Here is a 21,548-nt window from a genome sequence, read left to right as displayed (position 1 = left end):
CTATAGCAATCGCTACTAAATGACACTGAAGTGACAATCGTTAGCTACACGGCATTTTGGGTGCCCGTCTGTCTCAACTCCGGCTTTCTGCCTGCAGTGCAGCTGTCCAACCGGAGCCTCATAAGATGTACGACGCTCTTTGGCAGCCAAAATCTTCCCCATCATCAGAAAACACACCATTCTGACCTGTCCCTAGAATAAGTCACTGTCACATACAGCCAGATTATCGATTACATGGGCAGCCCTAACCAACAGTACTGTTCGTCGTACAGTTCCTCAGGTGTTCGCATGGATTGTCAGAGTGGAGGCTCTGGTACCTGCTGTGCTGCTCCCACTCCATGTAACGAGAGCCAGGCAACGCAGCCATCCTAAGCCTCAGGGGGGTCATATAAATCTTACCCCAAATCAGGAAAGTTATCACTCCAAGAAAGACCACAGCAGTCGGGGAAATGATACCTAGGTTACAGAAAGCAAACTAAGAAAGCAATCCTAGCCTTTATACAACTTAAGTCTTTATCTTTCCTCTTATGGGACTTTGCTCTCATTCTTCAGTTCTGCAACACAAACTGTCCACATCTCTTTCCACCTTCCCCCTCCCCACAGTCCACAGGAGATCTGAATAACATGAATTTGTGCCAGTGGCTTTTCATTTAGTATTGCTGAAAGTTAAATCAGCAATCTCAGGAAGCTAGGTGGCAGCTTGAAATATCCAACAGTGAAAGAAACAAACAGGGAACGAGCAGAGTTTGATATGGCTGACGGCAGAGCAGACATTTCTCAACCAGGTGACCCTCTTCCACTAGACCACGTGCGAAACAGTGGCAAAACCACCAAAAGCCTTCTGTAAGATTCCCCTCCTATCCTGTATTTTCAGTCAGACAGAAGCATCTAGATAATTATGGTGCTGCAATCTGTTCACGAAGGATTCCAACCTAAATTGCGGCTTCCAGGAATTCAGTTGCTACTCACATTATTTGAATTCAGGGGATCAAACGTGACCCTTGCAGCACGAAGCTCAGAATGGCTGAGCAGCAACTGCAGCATCCAGAGCACAGGGGTGACTTTAGTGTCCCCTGCGCTCATCATAGCCCTCCTAAATAGCCACAGAGCATGCTGGAAACTACCTGAAAAACCTTCAGATCCAGGCTTGAGGGGAAGAAAATAAAAAAGTTACCAACTATCTCTAAACATGCTGCTGCACCTCCAGAAAGATGCACGATCGGCTGTAACGCGCCCAAGAGTGCACAGAGCAAGCCCTCCAGCAGCCAAGGGGATGGTTAGTGCAGGGTGCAACTGAACACGGCTCAGCCGAACATCAGACACGTTGTCTCCAAGATGCTCATGGCTGGCTTCGACATCCTCGCTTCACACAAAGAGCTTTAATCCCTCCCTAGCACAGGCATAAAAAGAATGGGTCTGAGTTTGTCCAAAATAAGAAATCAAGAGGGAGAGTTATTCAGTGATTTGCATCATTATCTCTGTCTGCTGCTGCATCTTTGCTGACAGCTTATTTTTAAGCACTGAAATCCAGTCTAGGAGTCTTTCGAAACAGAGCAACACTCTTGCTGCTACTTGGTCTTGGAGCTTGGCAAGGACAGAAGAAACGCATGCGCAAGCATTGGGGGTCACTGTCCTATTTCCAAGCCAGCAAGCTGGGTGTAGCACCATGAGCTCACTGCACCCCTGCTTTCCAAAAGCAAGGGCCTTTTTCAGGTCATCTCTCAAATTTAATCAACATCAAAGTACTTCTAGAAGCTGAGGACAAGTCAGCATGCTCACTAGTCGGAATATGGACTTCCTAGCAGTTAAGCCACACCAAAAGGATTCAGGATCCAGGACGTACCACATAGACTTTGCCCAACGGGGTGTTCCCATGCACATGTACCAGGCAAACTGCATCTTATTCCCTTAGCAGCGGCCTTCCCCTCCCCAAAGGTAAGGCACAAGCAACACACAGCTTCTCTTACTGATTCCCAAACTTGGCGCACCTAAGCAAGCAATAAGATTTCTCCTTCCCACCAAACACAACCCAGTAATAAAAAAACCACCAAACAAAGCAGGGCTCACTTTTTCACCAAGGTCCATTCTGTGCCAGCAGCCAGTGTCCTCAGGAGGAGAGCTTCACTGCATCTCTCACCTTCACCCACTCCTTCCTGCTGCAACCATCGCTCTCTCCTCCTATGGCCACACCACCCCACCAGCAGCACAGCTTTCACACAGTGCTCGACCTTCATCAGCCACAACCCAAATGCTCTCCCCTCCCCCAGCAGGCCGGGCTCCTTGTTACTGCCAGCACCAGGTGATTTCACTAATTGCCTCCCTCCAGCCCTCACACCGGTACAGCTGGGTGCCCAGGCCTTGAGGAGGGGAAGGTGCTCACCTGGCACCGTCTCATCTGAGAAAACAGGGCCCCTTCAGCCTGCTCACGTTTTTATCCTTTAACAACAATTGGAAGTCACTGAGCTTCCCAGATGAAAAGCTCTCCTCTAAGTGCAAATTATTATTAATGAATTTCCATTTTGGCTCCTTGACAGAAAAATGTACCTTGCAGCGTGTTATCTTTGCAACCATGCACCCCTGGCACCCAGAGATTCCCTCATCTGGCCAGCGCGGCACGTTGCCAAGAGCGATGCTCAGAGCAGCTCTCTGCGCCCGATCCCACTGCCTTTGTAACTGCAGCACAGCAAAAGCTTAAGAAATGTAAATCTTGGCATTTGACCCAATGTGAATTTCTCAAATAAATGGTATTTCACAGCCCGGTGGTTTCCTCCCTGCTGAGATGATCATTTACGGTGGCTCACTCAGAATTGGGCTTTGACAGAATTTTTGGTCAGTGGAAGATAAATTGAAAAATTTCTGTATCTGCCTCTGTCTCTGAAGCACCATGTTCTGTAGCTTCAGAAAAATTAAATGTGAAGGCAGGGATGAGTTTTTCCCTTTTTTTAATTCCCTCTGTTGTCTCTTCAAATACAGCCTGTCTTCCTTAGCAAAGACCATGGGATTTTGAAGACGTGCTCCTGTTCAGCCATGAGGTACAGGAGTCCCAATCAATGGTCTCTTCTAAGCTTCCTCTGGGCTCAAGACCTACAAAGAGCACGGAGAAGCACAGTGCCAGGATTTCCAGGGACACAAGCGAGCCCCTCTGCAGCTCATCCAGCCCGGAGCTGGGCAGCAGTAGGTATGGCAGCAGGAGACGCTCCCCCTGCTTTGTTTGAAGCAACATCCTAGAGCCAGGCTGGTGGGTCCTAGTAAAGGAGATATCAAGACACACAAAACAGTTCCTGCTGCTGAGGGAGAGCAGGCTGTGCCAGGAGAGACATTGCCCCCATCCCATCCAAGCCTCCAGAGCACTCCTGGTAGCCTTATCTCCTCCCGCTTTCATGGCAGGGGCAAACAAACCCCTCATCCTGGGAAGCACACAAATTCAGTTTATCACATGGCAAAGCAGCTTTAAAACTCTTCCTAAATAGTCAGGGACTTCTCATATATATTAAATCAAAGGTCCCAGCTCCTGGCTGCTGTCAGTTAACACAGCTCCACCAGATGACTTCAGTGGAGACACACAGATTTACAGCAGGTGTGGATCTAGACAGAAATGCTGCAGTTGTGACTCACAGAACAGCTGAAGCAGGACCCTGGGGCTGGAGAGGCTTCCCAAGTCTTCCCTCCCAACCAGCACAGGCCTTGCACCATGCAGGCCCGCTGTTAAACACATCATGCCCTGTCTGAACACGTTTTCCACATTCCTACTACTATCACATATACGGTACAGAACCTGGAGCAGTGGTTCTTCTTCTTTGCTATAGTACGATGTTGTATTACGACAGGCAGTACGTCAGCCGGCTTCCTCGTACAGCTTTAAAACCCCACCGCGTTGCCAATGTGGAGATTAGCTGAAGTCCATTAGTTGATAACTCAGGAACTAAAAGACATCAATAACAGGTATGTGTTAGTAAAAAAACACCAGAGAAAACCATTTTATGTGCTTCAGGGATGTTATGTTGCCATTTAATTTGCTTTGGGAAAGTGGCCGCACTGACCGCCCCTGAGTCTGGCTATAGAAACTGCTGCTTAAGCCTCTCCCTTTGGCCGTGCATGTGCTCGTGCTGGCAGTTGTATGTGATTATCAGCATTTGTAAAGTTATTATTACGGCACAGACAAGATAAAGAGTAAGTCAGAACTGTAACAAATGTCCGTGGCAATCTGCAGTGTGCGTAAAATGCCATATGTGTTTGTGAATGGCAAGTGTCCAACCCAGCGCTACAGGCTGCAGTCAAGGGACTCCACGTGTGCAAGCCTCCGCAACCACTCACTTCACAGGGACTCTGCAGCCACGATTTTTTCTAATTTAAATATAATGACAAAATACTGTCACTGAGAACTGACACATGGCTAATCATCAGTGAAATCTTGCCACAATGATCACCACCGTATATTAAAATTAATTTTTCCAAAGGGTAGTCATTTCAAACAAAGTGCCTAAGTCTGAATCTACAGACAATGTAGAACTATACATGCAATCAATAAACACAAAGCAAAACATGGTAATTATTTCATGGAATATTGAAACAATGAATAAGCTATAACTTTCCTATTCATAACAGAAGAGCTCTGCTGCTCTTTGGGAATGTTGAATCCAATCTAAGTTGCATTAATACAGGAGTGTGTCTTTCAACAAAAATTTACATCACAGTTTTTGAAAAGGAATTGCAAAATGATTTCTCATGGGAAACTTTGATTTTTTTCCCCCCTTTTCATTTCAATGAAGACACGTTTTTCTTTCTTATAAAAAGCACTTGAGCTTTTGGAGAGGAGATGAATTAGGAATAATGTTTTCATTCACTGTGGAATACTTTCCCTAGACAATGCGGTGAGATAGCAAGACCAAGAAAGACAGGCACCTGTCATCGGGAAAATACAGAGCAAGATGAATTCTGCTCACAAGGTTTTCTCTCAGTAGGCAACTGTTTATGTTAGATGGAGATACTCTTTCCTCTTCTGATCCTATAAAGCCTCTGCTGCCAAAAGCAAAGAGCAAAGTCAGGGTGCATGGACTAGAAACAGCGATTTAGTAATTAGCCCTTTCCTCTCCAGCCAGTGCTGCACCAGTACACGGTTTCGGGAGCACCAGGTTACTGGAGATGCCATTCCTCGTACATGCTGTAGCAGGGGCTGGCCAGCACAGTAACAGCCTTCTTAAAAATGCACTTTGAACAATTATATTCTGCGCTACCATGGTGTATTACTTTTGCTCCATACTATCTTTCTTGTTCCTCTGCTGTTGTGTTCTGCAGTTCTGTGCTGTAAATGCCTTTTTCACCTCAGAGACACCTGCGTTTTCCCAGGAAGATATACTGATCCCTGAGGTGTGGCTGATGCAGCACTGTGCTGAGCTTGTAAAGTAGCTTGGGGTCCTCTGGGATACAGGGTGCTTTGTATATGTCAGTTGTGATTCAGTGAAACTTGCTTCCATCTGAACCTACTGTATCAATCAGAGAAGCAACATAATTAATTATGACTGGGCTGCACACATCAGAAGCAAGAGTCCTGGAGTTGATCGTGCTGATGGTAGGCATGAAGATGAACACGATGAATAGTGACACTGCCATGAACTGTGCCTGACTGCTGTCTTCTCCTGCCATCCATCATCATCACCACACGTTGGGTGGGAAGGGAAAGCGGTTCACAAAAGAAGGGTCAGAGCAGTGAAAAAGTTTCATACATCTCTATTCTCCTCTCTTCAGAAAGCGGCTTAGATTTTGTTGCAGCCGTTAGGCAGTGGATGCAGTACTTCAACACAGAAACAACAGAAGGAGCCCCCTCCCCTCAGAAAAAAAGAGGTTAATTTGTCAAGCCATGTAAAGCATTTAATTACAATTCGTATAACATGTATAAATAAATATTACATTCTTTCAGTCTACAATGCATACTAGGCATATCTTGTTAAAACGTCCATCTATGTTACTGGGTGGCAGGATTGATTTGTCCAAGTAAAAAAACCAAACTACTGAGTTTAGTAATGAAAAAAAAAAAAGAAATACATGGGTAAAGACAGGACAATGTAAGTGCTTCCGGCTAACAGTCAGGACATAATACTGTTTTCCAAAAGGCTGGATCTACCATCTTCCTTTCAGTTACAAAAGGTTTTGCATGTCAGTGGTTTCCTCATTGTATAGATTTTGATCTGCATCCTCCATGAGTGTGAACTGGCACTGAGTCAACACAGTTCTGCCAGTTTACACAACAAACCTATGACTCTGGTTTGCATCTGCTTCAGATTTATTACTGGTTTTGTATTTTTTTATTCAAAACATCAGCTTTACAATCTAGTCTAAAATTTTCAGTCTCAGCTGGTCCAATGGCAAAAAGAATTATCTATAAAATAGCTCCAGATATTTCTTGATCTTGCTTCATCAATATTTCCCTCCCTCCCAACAGTCTGTCCAGAGGCCAGCTCTTCCACTACAAGGAAATAAAAGTTCGGGGACAATCAATGTCTTTCTGTCCATTCTTTTCATAGCTTTCTGAGCTTGATGAGGGCTGGTGACATTAGAATAAACAGAGAATTACAGAACGAAATTATGAATTCAAAAAAACCCCAAATCCAGGCTGCAAATATTTGGCCAGTGCCGGTCTCAGTTCCAGGTACAGTGAAAATGCACTCGTGGGGCACTCCCATCCGTTGTGACTTCTAAAAGCTAACATAAAACAGCACCTTCTTCCCTTGGTGAAAGATGGGAACTTTGGTTGTGGAAATGTCAAACAAACAACTAAATAAACAACCCAAACCTGAAAGTAAAATGAATACTTCTTCCAAACAAAACATATTTCTAGCTAGGGTGAAACGACGGAGGCTTGGGATTTCAGAAGAGACACCACACAGAAATTATTAGTCAATACTTATCCCCTGAATTCTTTAAATGACAGGAGATTATTTATAGCTAACTTAAGAACAAAATGCTCTTGGTCCACTGTGAACTTAGTGAATTGAAAATTTTCCTGGGTTTAAGATATTTAAAAGAAAAATAAAAGGGAAAATTATTCTGTTTCAACTTACAAGACAAACAGAAAAGTAAAAATAAAAATACCAGCTAATTTCTTCCTTCTTCATATGTAATGCCAAAGACATATCTTCACTTCAAATGAAGGAATAAAAAGAAAGGGCTTGAGTAACAACCTAAAAAGTCTCCTTGTGGGTCATATGTCCATAATTGTGATGTTTTATTAGAAATATGGAGAAGTTATTGTTTGTCTCTTGCTTATTCTTTTCACGCTCCTATATTCTCTCTTTTCTTTTTACAAATATTTTTGGTACTTTGAAACATTACCATCATTATTATTGTATGACCCATAAAGCAAATTTTCACAACCTCATCTTGCCCAGTTCATGATACTGGTCATACCATTTCCTTGTTCCTTTCTGCTATTTATATTCCACTTCCTAAATCCATGAGTAGCTGAATTACTGCTGGAAAAAAAAAATCAAAGTGAGAAACAAAAACAAACCATGGACAGTTTGGCAAATTTCTTTCCCTGATTATAAAAACTGCCTCATCATTTCTCCTGGTGGTTCCTTCCCCTCCCCCTCTTCTGTCCCAATATATACTGTAGAACTGAAGGCATCAAGGTGTGGTTAAACCCAAAAAACCAGCAAGGAGCTACACTTTGTCTTTGAACTTCTCCATGTAGTTTCGTATCTCTTTGGAGTCCCCCAGGTCCATATCCTGGCACACCCACTTAATGTCATCATCATTGCTACTTAGGATTGAGTTGACAGTAGGACAACCATCGTCGGGTGGGATGGTAGTGAATGTCGTGAATTTTACCCGCTTCCGTTTAGATGTCGGCGAATGTAAAGGTTCAGATTTCTGTTCCTTTCCGAGCTTGCCCCCTGAGTCAGCACACCTGTGAACCTGGCTCTGAATGTTCTTCTGAGCACTGCCATTGAGGAGCTGGTTGCTCTCCTCACAACCCGACCCTCGGTCGATAATAGTTGTGTGCTCATCCTGCTGAGGTGATGCATCTGCTGTGTTCTCCAGCAGTTCTGCTTCATTTCCCAGCCAGACCCAGTCATGGGAATGGGTCATGGTGGCCTGTCCTTCCACCAGAACCTGCTTGTGACGGTACTTCAGTGCAAATGTTGCACAGTTTATTAGGAAGACTAGAATTGCCAGGCAGAAGACCCCTAGCAGAGCGTACATCCCGATCTCCAAATCGCTAAGGCCCCTAGGTGTCTGTACCAGGTCATTTTCCTCCATGCCCGCATTGCCTTTTGGGAGGTCTACTTGAGCAGGGAAGTTGGTGAAGTCTATAGGAATGTTCTGCAGCTGGCTATCGTCCAAGATTTTGCCACCATCCAGCCTATTGTTTTTAATTACTTTATTTTTTATTACGGATTTTGCTGTGGTGCTGACTTTCCTGATGGCACCTTCCTCTCGCTCTGATGAAGAGCTACCATAATATCGTCCATCCTGGCCATAACGTTCCTGATCTGACACTTTGTGCCGCCGGTCGCTTGCGTGGTTTTCAATCTCATCAGCATCATAGTCTCCACCTGTATTGGAGTCTGCATCATTCTGGCCAAACTTGACTTTGATGTTGCCATTCCCCACAGCCAGGACACTTTTCCTCTTGGACTTTTGGCAGGCTTCAGAAATCATCATGTCCACCTTGATTAAAGTGCCCTGACCTTCACCTTCTGCTGCCACAACTGGCCATTTTAAGGAAGCGTCCTGGTGGATCGAGACAACAGCTTCGTCTAATGATACAGCAGAAAGGGAGAAGTCCTTAGAGTCATAAATGTCCAGCGGAGTAACAGAGCTGTCACTGAACTGAATCCAGGTGCTTACTACAGCTTCCTGAAAGGAGAGGGATATGGTTAAAGACAGGGTCTTAAATAAAACAGCTCAACCCATTGCAGCTCATCAATCTCTCAGCTCTGAACGGCAGCTGGAGGAAATGGAAGACAATGGCTCTGTACTGCATTTAAACTGAATGAAGCTTCAACTGATGGGGCAGAAAATTGGTCACATTTTTCACTAAAGGTTCGACTGTTATCCTTCCTGCAAATGTTTTGCAAAAGAACATATAAAATAATTTATACGAGATGTCTATAATACCAAAGTACCCATTAACAAGCTACAATTTACATGATTTATAAAGAAAGTAATTCCTGTCATACAAAACCTGAAAGAGACAAACCAGAAAAATTACCAGAGGCACTTGACAGAACACTTATTTTCCTCATGTTCCCCGTGCACAGGCGTCACAGGGAGCTGTCAAATTAAACAAGGCATAAATATCTTAGCAGGAATAAGGAGCTACCACAGTATCTTGGAAATGGCTGGAGCAGAAGATTCACTTGAAAGAAAAAGACTCACGGAACAATTGCCATTTTGATGGAGAAAGGTTTGTTTTAAGTAAAACACACTTTATCCTTGAGATAATTAAAAAGTCTGCCGCACTTCTGTGTCAAGGAGAGGAGGACAGGGATTCTGGTATGATCTCTACAATAAAAATACAAATGGCCTGGATTTAATTGGACTGTCTTTGTTCTCTGCAGGTAGCACTGTTAGAAGTCATCATTAGAAGCAAACACAAAGCTAGAGGTCAGCTCTTTGCTATTTGAAATCCCATCCAGATGATACAGATATTTACTTCTCCACGTCTCAGTAGCTCTCTTTGCAGGAGATTTCTTTATTTTTTCATTTGCTCTATGTCTTGCCTGTTTAGCCAGGAGACGTGCAGGCAGATTGCCAGAGTGCAACTTCACACAAAACCGAAGTTCTTTTCTTCCCAGACTTAAACCGCAGATGGCCCTAATAACTTTACACTTGGGCACATCAGAACGACTGGGCTGAAAATCACCATCGGGGAAAAACATTGCCACCCTGTTAACGTCCAGTCATAATACAGATTTACAACCTAATATGGTTTTCAATTGGCTACAATTTGTTACGCTATGGTTATAAACAAAGGGAATTGCTACCCTTCTAGTTAAATTTAAAGCTTTTCAATGAAAACAGCAAGGGGCATTTAGCTCTGCAAAAGGTTGGACTATACTGAATATTTGATTTCCAAAGTGCTATCAGCAAGTTCTTGAGGGACTGGAAGAAGAAAAATAAGTGGTGGCACAACAGGAAAGAAGGCAAAGTTCTTGATGATTCAAATGCACTTCAAACAGCTGAAACGGAGCCAGGGTAGCTCAGAAGCTGGGAAGGGTGAACTGCGTAAGGAAATTAAAACAGCTGATCTTTCATTAGAGAAACAACCCTGAAATGGCTGAACAGACAGAAACATAAAGCTGCAGGGCAGAGCTTAAATTTATATCATAGAAATCTATAGTACAGCAAACCCAGTCATGGGAAAGTAACAATTTTCTTTTTTTTAATGGATATGTGTAGAGAGAAAAAGATGCATCTCCTCCAGCAATTCAACACCCTATTGCCTTCCTCATCCCTAAAACAGGAGGACAGCCTCATGTACCATGGGGGAGGTGTGTAAGATACACTTACTTTTCATCAACCTATGGAAGGCAAAACCACCAGCATCATTTCAAGCATATAACACAACAGGCTTGACACCGTCTGCCAGTGGCACTCTCTTTTGGAGCACAGACTGAGAAAATAAGTGCAGAATTTTGTACAGTTAAGGTTGGAAATGACAAGGCCTGTGCCTCCTCCCAGCTCCGTTGGCGACTTGCACAGTTCCATATCTCTACAAAAGGATTTACATTACTAAATGCCTTGTGCGGGCCTTAATAGCCAAACACAGCATCCCTAGTGCTGCAGAGCACCAGGTCTGATTCTGGCCCTTACTATGCAAGTAGGTTTTACTGGTGGTAGAACAGCACCTCTGAGGGATCTGAGGTCTCCTTCCAGACTTTGGAGAGGAACACGTATGAGGAGCCATATATTCTTCTTTCCTGTCTTCTTCAAGATATCCACATCCCTGTCTGGTTTTCTTATCTTGACTCCTTTCTGCTTTAACAGGCCACAGGTTACGAGGTAGCCAGCATGGAAAAATTCAGCCTAAATGGCTAGAATTTGACAAAGTTGTAAGCAACTTCAAACCAACTTTTATTCTTCACACTATTTATCCACTATTCTGCATTCCTGGTTTTATGAAGCAGAGATGATAGAGAAAAACGAAATGGCAGTCAGCTGAAATTTGCAGGCACACGCGTGATTTACTATAGATAAGAGAGGTGTGCAATAGCTTAGCCATTATTTTCAACCTGCATTGACGTTGTTTATTTCCGAGAATTAATTTTTCACAACACGACATTGTCATGCTTATACTACAGACAGTATTAATTAAAACGGAAAGAAAACAAATGAGACAAAGCGGGACAGAATCTCAAATCCTGCCAAAGTATACTGCATCAGCCCAAATATTCTATTTGGCAAGAGATCATCTCCTCTCATTCACTGCTGAAGGCAGGGGAAGGAAGTGAATTTCCCAAATGATTATAAATTCTGAAAAGCTAAAAAGAAAAAAAAGAATGAAAAAAGAAATGATTTAATACCATGTCCTTCAAAGAGCTGTTTCTGCAAATCCTATGCACCGCATCAATAAATCCCCTCTGAATCTCTGACAAGGTCCTCCAATTACTATCAGCAGATGAAGATGGATTAGAGCCTTCTTACCTGCAAAGTTGCTGCCCCTTGTCTGATGCCCTCAACACTGAGGTGATAAATGCTCATGTTCATTAATTATCAAGCATAAACAAATAGTTTGAGGGATTATCTGGCTCTCCAGTCTTTCTTGCCTCCACTTTTTCTCTCTCTTTCACATATGTGCGCACACACACACACACACGTAGTCAGTTGCACTCTCAGAACAAATGAACCACAACTACACATTTGTGTCAGCGTCTCTTAGAGAACAGGATGATTGATACGGTGACTATGATGATGTGAAGTCAGTCAGATAATGTACATTAGATCATGTTAATGACAGCAAAATTCAGTCCGGAGGGGATGAAGAAGCTGCTTCCCATAACCACTGTTGATTATCAAATATCATGGTTTCCTTAAGCACATAAAAAAATTTATCAAGGCACATTTTGTCTACATTTTCCCTTGTGCTTTTGCTGTTCGTGTAACTTACACACCAGACCAGCAAGTTGGCCAGTTCTTCTTGATCTGCTGCAGTCCCACCACCTTTTCTGGCCTTGAATTACATTGCTGCTTATCAGTCCAAAGATGCCACTTGATAAATCTTCTTGGATAAACCTGCATTTTGCTTTTTGTTAGAAGTTTTATCTCCCTTGTTAGACATTTGTTATGCTTACGTGGGTAAAAGGGGAAATCACCAGGGTACAGAAGTAACATGGCACTAATGGAGACCAACAGTCCCCACGGAGCTCTGTATTGCCTGACCTGGAATACTTCAAACCCTGCCGTATGAGTCACCACAAACACTATTGTTTGCTGGCTATGTCTGTTCCACCTAGATAAAACAAGGAGGCTGACACTCCAAAAGGCAACCTGAATGCAGGAAGCAGAACTGGTTTGGAGGCTCAGTAGAAAGCTCATCGTACAGAGATCTAATGAGTCCCATTGTGCTGGGACTCACACGAGCTGCCTGTGAAAATCTGGGAGCCACAGTGATGATTATTTTGCCCTCTGAAGCATCATACAGCATTTGAAAGTCTGCTTGTGTTAGGATGTTCCACTGATCCCGTCTGTAGCATCACAGTCAGTGATTACAAAGTGTCCTTCAATACCTCCTCAAAAAAGCTGGGGTCAGCTTGGTACCAGGACACTCTACCTTGTATTTGTCAAGCAAAAAATAAGGGAGTAAAGTGGGGAGGACTGGTTCGATTTTAGAGAATTGCACTGCTTATGAACACAGATGTGAGGACTGATCGGTATATTTGATTTTATTCCATGCTTAGAATAAAGAGCCCTTTTAACGGTCTTCATTCACTAAAGCACAAATAAAAGTATTTGTTAATAAGCCTTCAATTGCTGGGGTCGGCTGCAATAGTACTGAGGTGAGGCAGGACACCAAAGGAAAGAAACAGATAGGTGGATGGCTCTGCAGCAAACAAATGCATCCCTCCCTCAAATAAAGGTGAGGGAATACTGTTCTCAGCAGCTTCTATTAGACCAGCTCTGATTGTCCTGTCTGGGGACTTGAATGCTGAAATAGGTTTCCCTAGCAATTTTACCACATGAAATATCAAAGTATTACATGTGCATTTATTTTTAAGCTTGAGGCTTGTGTAGCAAAAATTGGGCTTGATCGCTATGATGTGGAAATGAAAGGCAGCCAAGACTCAGATCTTAATTCAAACCATGCATTCCCCTACCATGTATTTCTTTCTCTCCTTTTTGTCCAATCTGCTAATGTGACATTCCTTTCCAGTGGGAATTTGCTTGTATTTGCAAGGGAAGAGTTCAGATTCTTATCTAACAATACATCCTTTCTCCCTTTTCCCATGCTGCTTAATTCCTTTGTCATACTTGTGAGCCATTACATTGCTCTGTCAGTTTAAAGAAGATATAAATACAACTTAAATGTAATTTATACTGCCAGAATGGGGTAATGAATCCACTCCATAAAAATACTCCTAGTATCTGTTACTTAACCGTGAGATGTCAGTGAACTCCCAGAAGTAGTCTGCATGAAGGACATGTTAAAACAGGACAGTATTGTGTCAATCCAAAAGGCAGGGACCTGCAAGCAATTCTGGCTTGTCACCCTGATTGAGGTGGTGCTGAGCACCCTCACCTCCTCTCAGAGTGAGAGCTGACATCTCGGAGGACACTCCCTGAGGTTACAGATGACCTCACAGGGTTGGGTCTTGTCACTGATGTCAACAGGAGCTACACATGTGAAAGAGACGAACTTGGCCTTTAGAATGCATTAACATTGCTCTTTTTTCCCTAAGAAAATGTCTGCGGTTTTCCAGTAGCACTGAGAGATATATTAATATACACAGCTATTTATTAAAGGCTTTCTATTTTTCTTTCTTTTATTCTATCCACTCTCCCACTTCAGTTCATTACACCATGTGCAATACCCTACAGTGATGAAAAAGCTAGGATGTGACTGTGAGTTTCCCTGCAGAGCCATCTGAAATTTATGAGTCCTTGAAGCTCACTCAGATCAGAAAACACTTAACCACTGTAGGTTTTCTTTTATTTACATTTTGGAGAAGCCTTTAAGACGGCAGTGTTGATTTTAGCAACCAACAGCAAGCCAAATGGAATAGGTTTCCTACCTGAGCAGATGGACACTAAAAATAGACTGCTCACAGCTACAGTTTCCAGATTTTCGGAAGATATTTCAACTTTGACATTTAAAAGTTGGTCAACATGCATGTATTTTTAGGCATCTAAATAATTGATCCACTTTTCAGTGCCAATGAGCGCCCCGTTGATTTAAAAAAAGAGGGAGTATGGGCTTAGCATCCCTCAAGGTCACCTCAGGTATTTAGTTGCCCAAATACAGACAAAGATATCTAACTTAAGGTATCCAAGATAGAACAATTTAGCTTATCCTCTTTAGACTGCTAAGTATTGGAGAAACTGCCAACTTTTCAGGACTTGGTGTTTTGGCTGCTTTGTGCTACTTATGCAGACATGGTATGGTCATTATAATCAAGGAACTAATCTAGTAATTATATTCACTGAAAGACAGTCACAACAAAAATACTGGATTCATTCCTATGATAGCGAAAGATCTGTAATGGCACAATCTGTATAATGCTTTATGCCTTCCATTGCACTATACAGATGTACTGCTTAATCTGCTAGGGACAATACCGTGCCTGCCAGGGTACCAATTACCCAAGGACATTTGCTAATCTATGCTGAAGCTTGGCTATGGAAGGTGCTAATGTGGAGCCAAGGAAAACATTTGACTAAGAACACATTGACTGGTTTTCCCATATAACAATGCCGAGACATACACAATCACTCCTGAGAAAAATAAAACCTTCAGCTATTTTGACTGTTATATTGTTTTTCAATTGCATCAGTAAAGTTTGCATGAGTTATTTGGGCCTTTTTATAAACTTGTTTGAGAGGAAAAGACACACTTAAATAATGAAGTCCTTGCAACATTCAAGTATATGCTTAGTTCTGGGCTGCCCCCTTGAAAAAAATCCTCCTTTCAAAAGGGCTTGATTTTCAGAAAATATTCAGCACTTCTCTTCTGAAATCCGAGCTCAGTAAGGATCTCAGCTGATATTACTCCAAATCATGAGTCGCTTCTTGCAAAATTTAGCCACAAGCATTCCTTCATTTGCGTTAATTCTTCTAAGGGCAAGTGTCTTAAATGTTATATCTTCCCTTCAGACTGCAAATGAAAGGAAAAGATGGATGTGACTCCTCTATAGGCCACTCCTATGCTAAGAATATTTCCTTCAATGTATTGTCTAGTGTGAAATCTATTCCTGTCTTATTTTTTTGGTGATGCAAATGCCAAGTCCCTCTGGTCTCTTTTCAACAGCCCTTCCTTGGGCAAGCCCTGTCTACAGGCTGAGTAGGATTTAGGCCTGAGAACAAATGAGTGCCTTACAGTAAAGTAGGACATGAATTGCAGGGGATGAGGAATTAGCTCGGCCCCCTGGGATGAAGGCACTGCCAAAGTGCCCCCGTAACTAGGGATGGCACTCAGGCTCAGGCTGAGGCCTGCAAACGCTCACAGTGCTCGAGCAGGAACTGACCCTCACAAATTCCCCACAGTGAGGCGTGATGCTCCCAGCAAAGCCTCCAGCTGGGATGCAGGCAGGACATTGCTCTTCCTCTGGTGAGGAGGAGGTGGTGGGAAGACGAGGAGAGGCAATGGGGGTGGGCAGGCTCCCGACAGGAGGAGCTGAGAGGAGAGGCAGAGACTGAAGTGGGATTCCACAAGAACATGCTGCTTATGCTTGCAGGAAACTGGGACAGAAGACATTGTGCATAAAAAAGAGTGGGAAAAACTGACTAATTTGGGATTGCTACTAAGCAACCAGATTTCCCGGGCCGTTCCAGATCCTGTTATAGGGAGGATTTTCCACTGCCTTCTAATGAAGTCTAAGTCCGTTTTTTTTTCCAGATGGAGCCTGGAGAAGAAACAACAGATTTTGAACTGCTTTTACTCAGAAAAGGTGCTTGATTTTTCTCCTGCCTCCTGTTTTAACAGTCAGTCCCTTCAGTGAGCATGATGCAGTAGTGCTATCTGTAGGCCCAGGAGGAGGACAGGAGGGACAGCAGCATCCCACACCGCCCAGCAGCACCAGAAGCAGAAGGCACTGCCCAGAATGAGAGCCTGACATGCCCAGTCACTTCTGTATCAGAAATGTGCCACTCCGAGGAAATGGAAATTGTCTCACTAAAGGCCATCAGCTTCAACAAAATATTTCACTAAAATCATTCCATAACACAGGTGCTGAGAAAAATAATTTCAACACAAACCACGTTTACACATTTTTACTCTTTTGTATTATTTCAGAACTTGCCAGTTGTAATGATATATAATGACACATCATATCACCTTGCCACGCCGTAATACAATAGGAGATGGCATGTTGTGCACTCCTGAAATGCCCCGTCATAATACACCATAACCTGATGCTGATCAGTATCTGCATACTCAGGAAAGACCATCTGTAAATCTGAGAAGTTGACAATATATCTGTGCAACCTTTCCAGATTCACAAGCTCTTTTATCTGCAATCAAAGCCATGATTCTTCCAATGATGCTGCAGGACAAGTGATGCTCTGTCCTACATAACAGAATTGGGTTAGGCATGCTTTAGCTTTTGCTTTTACAGCCTTTGTCTGAAGACAATATGTCAGACATGATTTCTAAGCCCCGGAGAAGGGTATAAATGGGTTAATTACATAAGATTCTTATGTTTACAGGATGCAGTAAATGGAACAGATGGGCAGCGTGTCCTTCTAGTTTGGACATTTTCCTGTCACTAAGTTATAAAACAATCTAAATTATTTTTATGTTCCAGAAAATTAGGTAGCAATAATCATGAAAATGGGCCGTAAAACTTGACTTGAGATCTCTCCCTATCTATGTGAGATGAAATACAGTTTCTACGAGAGGAGTAGTTGTGGACAAAGGTAATTGCATGGTCCCCAGTCCTGCTCTTCAAATCAACTGACTGAAAGAGCAATGAACACACAACTTGTTCCACTGCTACTGACCCTTGTTTTTAATCTGTTCCAGAGCAACTGTTTGCGTCGATGTGGTGGTACTCTCCAATCTTCTTTTTCACGTGGGTTGTGACCTGAAACATGCTGCTTGAAAGCCTCCCTTTACAGAGAGGGAAATTTGCTGACTTAAATTAAGTAGGATCAGCGCAGCGATACCTTAACGAACTGAATGACTAACCCCCCAAAATCCATCTAGAAAATAAAAGGAGAGAGGAGCCTGGCAGTCTGCCGTGACTCCAGGAGGGAAAAGAAATGTATTTGGCTATCTTCTGCCTCTATTTTATAGCTCTTCAAAATACTAAATTGTTGTGACACACAGAGCTCAGTGCTCTCTGGCACGGAAAACAAGGGCATGCTCATACAGCAAACAAGGATCACTGTCCAAAGACTGCCTGTGTTGCGAAAATAACAGATGTTGCATCATTTAAAGAAAGGGTATTAAAAATTTACATAATATAAACTTCAGTGTAGTCAGAATTTCTACTGTGGATTAAGTCCATATTTGAAAGGAAGAAATGAAAAGGCAGTTCCAGAGTATCTCTAGAGGAAAGCGACTGACATGGACATGTACTACCCCTATACTTTAAAGTCTAACTTCTAAACTTGTTATGAATTCTCATCCATATTTCACATCCATAATCCCTGCCCCATCCCAAAAGGCAACAACAGTAAATACGGAGGGTACACTACCTGCTTAGGAGTATGAAGCAGCTCTTGGGCAACAGCTGTAGCCACAATAGCCCGACTACTTGCTGCACTTGGCTGAAGAAAGAGTGAAAGCCCAGCCACCAGCTGGACTCCAAGGTCTGTTATGGTCACTTTGTCATCTAGCACAGTCACTGTCTTCTCTGCCAGGATGGAGTCAGACAGAGGAGACAAAACCTTTGGAGAAACACAAAAGAATCAACTTAGGAAAAGGCTGATCAATTAAAATAACCTTTCTTAAGGTCATCATCCCTTCTTGTCTCCAAAGCTTTATGCATAGAAATGAAATGGCAGAGCACACTGAAAAGGCAGTCTGATTTCATTAGCTGGGTCAGAAAAACAGTCAGTAGAGAGGTTACGGCTGAGAACATCGCATCCAATACAGAGAGCTGTACTATCTCAGTCGTGTTCTTCCCTGTTATTCTGTGTCCCACTGTAGATGACCTCATCAGATTTACTTCCCAACCATTTCAAAGGGAGGTTAGCAACATCTAGGATTTGTCCTTCACTTCTTTGCTTAGAAATTCTCATTTCTGTATCTTTTCTGTTTCTGATGGAACATCAAGGTAGTAGGATATTCCTCCCTTTAATAAAACTAAGGGCCATACTACTATCTTTAGGGAACTAAGGATAGCTAGTTCATGCACATACTGTCTTCTCCACCTTCCCCATCTCATATCTACAGCCTAGTTCAGCTATATCCACTCTTTGTGCATTGGCTTAGTAAGGATTCAGCTGGGGCAGAACTGGGATATGGTGTTGGCTGCTTGTGCTTTTCAGGGTTATTAACCAGGTGGTATTTTTTTTTCATGAATTAATGTTTAAATAAGTCAAAAGAAACTTGACACAATCTAAAGATCTCTGTCTCAAAAATTCAAAACGGTGCCCATCAGCTGACTGGTGGTAGCCTGCACACACATGGGCCAAGAGCTCTGACTTCTCACTGAGCCTGGAAGTGCTGTCTCTCCTAAACATCTCTGAAGGCTCTATGGCTTCCAGCTCCTGGCCATGCTGCATGCCTTGGACCACCTCTGGCTTGGATCAATGTTGTTGCATTAATGCTGTGTGTGACACTCCAGAAGGTCACAGGAATGTAATGGGAAATAATCCTGTTTCAAGACAGCAGAACACTGTATTGCCTTTATGCCCCCACATAAGTTCTCTACGGGAATGGCAGAATGTGGCAGTCTAGAGCACAGTACCTGCATCGTTGTCATTCCTACTTCCCGTCCGATCAAAATCCTGCCTTCCTGCAGCTTGGCAATGTGAGGATCCTCCAGTTTCATAAAATCCATCACCAGGTCTGTAATGTCAAACTGCCAATCTGAGCCCAGTAGGTAGCTCAGCTGACCCCAAGGGCTAGAATCCTCAGCTACAAATTGAGTGAGGACTCGCACCATGGCATGCTGGTACTGCAGAGTGCATCCTCTTCCTTTGCGCTCATCTTCATCCTCATCGTCACTGTCTCTGGTTGGTCTTTTTTCATAAGAAAAGGAAGCATAAAGAAATGTTTTCAAGACCATTAGTGAAAATTAACTTTAGAGTGCTAATGGAGAGTACCCCCTTACACAGCAGCCCTCCCTTCTGTTTTGTTGGACCATTGCTGATGCATGGCTACCCAGCATGACGAAGGCCAATACCACTTTTTCACCTAAGCTGGTATGTCTGAACAACAGCAACACTGTAAGTGGTCCTTACTAGAGCACCACAGTATTATCTGTTGCACAGGACAGACACACGCACAGAAGCAAAACTCCCACAAATTTTAAAAGCTTTATTATATCTGCAGATATCTGGTGCAAAGCTGGGGATTCCAGTACTGCTGTTCCTCAGGGAAAAATGGTGCCTTTTGGGTGCAGGTCTGCAGCTGTTCTTGCTGAGAGTTAAAATCAACTCCATCCGTTTTACAAAAACACCCAAGAAATTTAGCAACTCAAGCCCACCTTTTGTTGGAAACAACAGGGACTCGCCAGCCTTTGATTTGGCTCAGTTCTGTGTCCGAAATGTCGATCTGAAGAGGCAGGCGTGGAACCCAGACTGTGATTTGCAGAGGCGCACTCAGATACTGATAGGTGAAGTTCACGAGCGCGTTCACCTTGCCTTTCATTTCTTTGCCATTGACAAAAACATAGTCACATCTGTCAGAAACCTAAGGGGGAAGAAGAGAGGGGGAAAGAAAAAAAGGTAATCACTGCAACAAAACGAGCTCAAAGAGTAGCCCTGGCATCTCAAAACCAAAAACAAACAAAAAAGGCTCCCTTTTCTTTATGGATGTTAATGATGGCCTTTTACAATGGGAGCAGCTGAACACAAAAATCCTCCACTGGCTCAGGAGGCAAAATTATGTGGAGATGCCTAAAGGCTGGATACTATTTATGAAGCTGGTGGGTGATTTTTGGTTCGCTATGCAGTGAGCCACTAGGCGATCACAGTGCTGTGGAATACATAATGAGCAAGGCTCTTCACAGCTTGGTCAAGAGGAACCCAACAAACCAAAACAGGTCTCAATAGAGGCAAGCAGCAAATCAAAGCTCTACCTTAATGAGCACATTCATTGGGGGTGACGCTGCTTTCAGTCTTCAAGACAAAGCTGGCTCTGGAGTGGATTGCATCCACTGAAGAGTAGCAGAACTCTACTCATTTCCTCTACAATAAACATTATCTGTTTATAAATGTTTACATTTAGATTAAAGCTGTAAAGTATTTCTAAACACTGCAGTGGATTTATCATTAACATGTAAATGCTGTCCTGAAATATAAGCAAGTATTATCATAGTCATGTAAGAGTTATATCAGTAATCACTTCTTTAATCAATGTTGTAATTTACAGACCATTGAGTTTTCTCATTTATTACGTTACTGAGTACTAGTGATAAAATCACTCCTGAATATATAAATCATTAAGAGGGATGCAGATAGTATGAAGTGACTCCATGTGATAAAGTCATTGTCATATCTATTCCTAAAGGTGTCATAAATGTCTAGGGAAATCCTGAGGCACATTAATCATACATTAAGTGGTTAGCAATGGGAGCTGTTACATTACTAAATGAGCTGGCATGTCTGCAGAAATTAACAGTAAACCCAGCAAATCTCTTCAACTCCTGCTCTTGCTCCCATCCCGTCAGAATTCTATTTCATCACCCATAATGAGTATTGTTAGTGGTGGCAATGTGTCTCCCCACCTGAACATATATTTACATTACCATCTGCTCCCTTTTATCCCCACTCCCATTCCCAATACCATTTTATTCAAATGGAGATTATAATCTGGAAATGCTTCTGTCCCCAGTCTAATCAAACACATGGGTGTCCTCTGTGACCACAGATACGGGAGCTAAACTGTTCCCAGTTTGACATACACATCCCATTTGTATCCTCTGTCAGGTTTAGGTACTGCTCACATTCTGGTAAAATATTTGATGGTGAGATTGCAAAAGGAAACTTCAGAGAACATAATACAATCATTGCTATAACTCATTCCCTAAGAAGGTTTTGCTGTAACTGGGGTCTGTTGACTGAAATCAGTACTACATACTACAGAACCTGACCCATAGAATCATAGAATCACTGAGGTTGGAAGGGACCTTTAAGATCATCGAGTCCAACCTTTAACCTACCCTGACAAAAGCCACTTCTAAACCATGTCCCTAAGTGCCCCATCTACCCTTTTTTTA

The 21,548-nt window shown here is 42.9% G+C and overlaps 1 protein-coding gene and 1 long non-coding RNA gene across 5 annotated transcripts in view; both read right to left on the bottom strand.

The window, feature by feature from the left end:
• The window catches only part of LOC128917089 (uncharacterized), a 46,224-nt gene extending 43,769 nt beyond the window's left edge, over window positions 1-2,455 (bottom strand). Inside the window, exon 1 of the long non-coding RNA XR_008469166.1 lies at window positions 2,381-2,455. This is a non-coding gene — a long non-coding RNA (uncharacterized LOC128917089). The remainder of the gene's footprint in view (window positions 1-2,380) is intronic.
• A 3,454-nt stretch (window positions 2,456-5,909) lies between these two features.
• Window positions 5,910-21,548, bottom strand: part of TMEM132C (transmembrane protein 132C) — a 222,453-nt gene continuing 206,814 nt past the window's right edge. For all 4 annotated transcript variants that reach the window (XM_054220006.1, XM_054220005.1, XM_054220007.1 and 1 more), the window contains 4 exons: window positions 19,815-20,020; window positions 19,074-19,347; window positions 17,857-18,048; window positions 5,910-8,859 (listed from right to left, as the gene is read on the bottom strand). In XM_054220006.1, coding sequence (XP_054075981.1) covers window positions 7,660-8,859; window positions 17,857-18,048; window positions 19,074-19,347; window positions 19,815-20,020 — 1,872 coding nt within the window. In that variant the 3' untranslated portion in view covers window positions 5,910-7,659. The remainder of the gene's footprint in view (window positions 8,860-17,856; window positions 18,049-19,073; window positions 19,348-19,814; window positions 20,021-21,548) is intronic.

The sequence above is a fragment of the Rissa tridactyla genome, chromosome 13, assembly GCF_028500815.1.
Source record: "Rissa tridactyla isolate bRisTri1 chromosome 13, bRisTri1.patW.cur.20221130, whole genome shotgun sequence".
Lineage (NCBI taxonomy): Eukaryota > Metazoa > Chordata > Aves > Charadriiformes > Laridae > Rissa > Rissa tridactyla.
The sequence above is the reverse complement of the archived record's forward strand: the minus strand, read 5'-3'. Positions and strand labels throughout refer to the sequence as shown.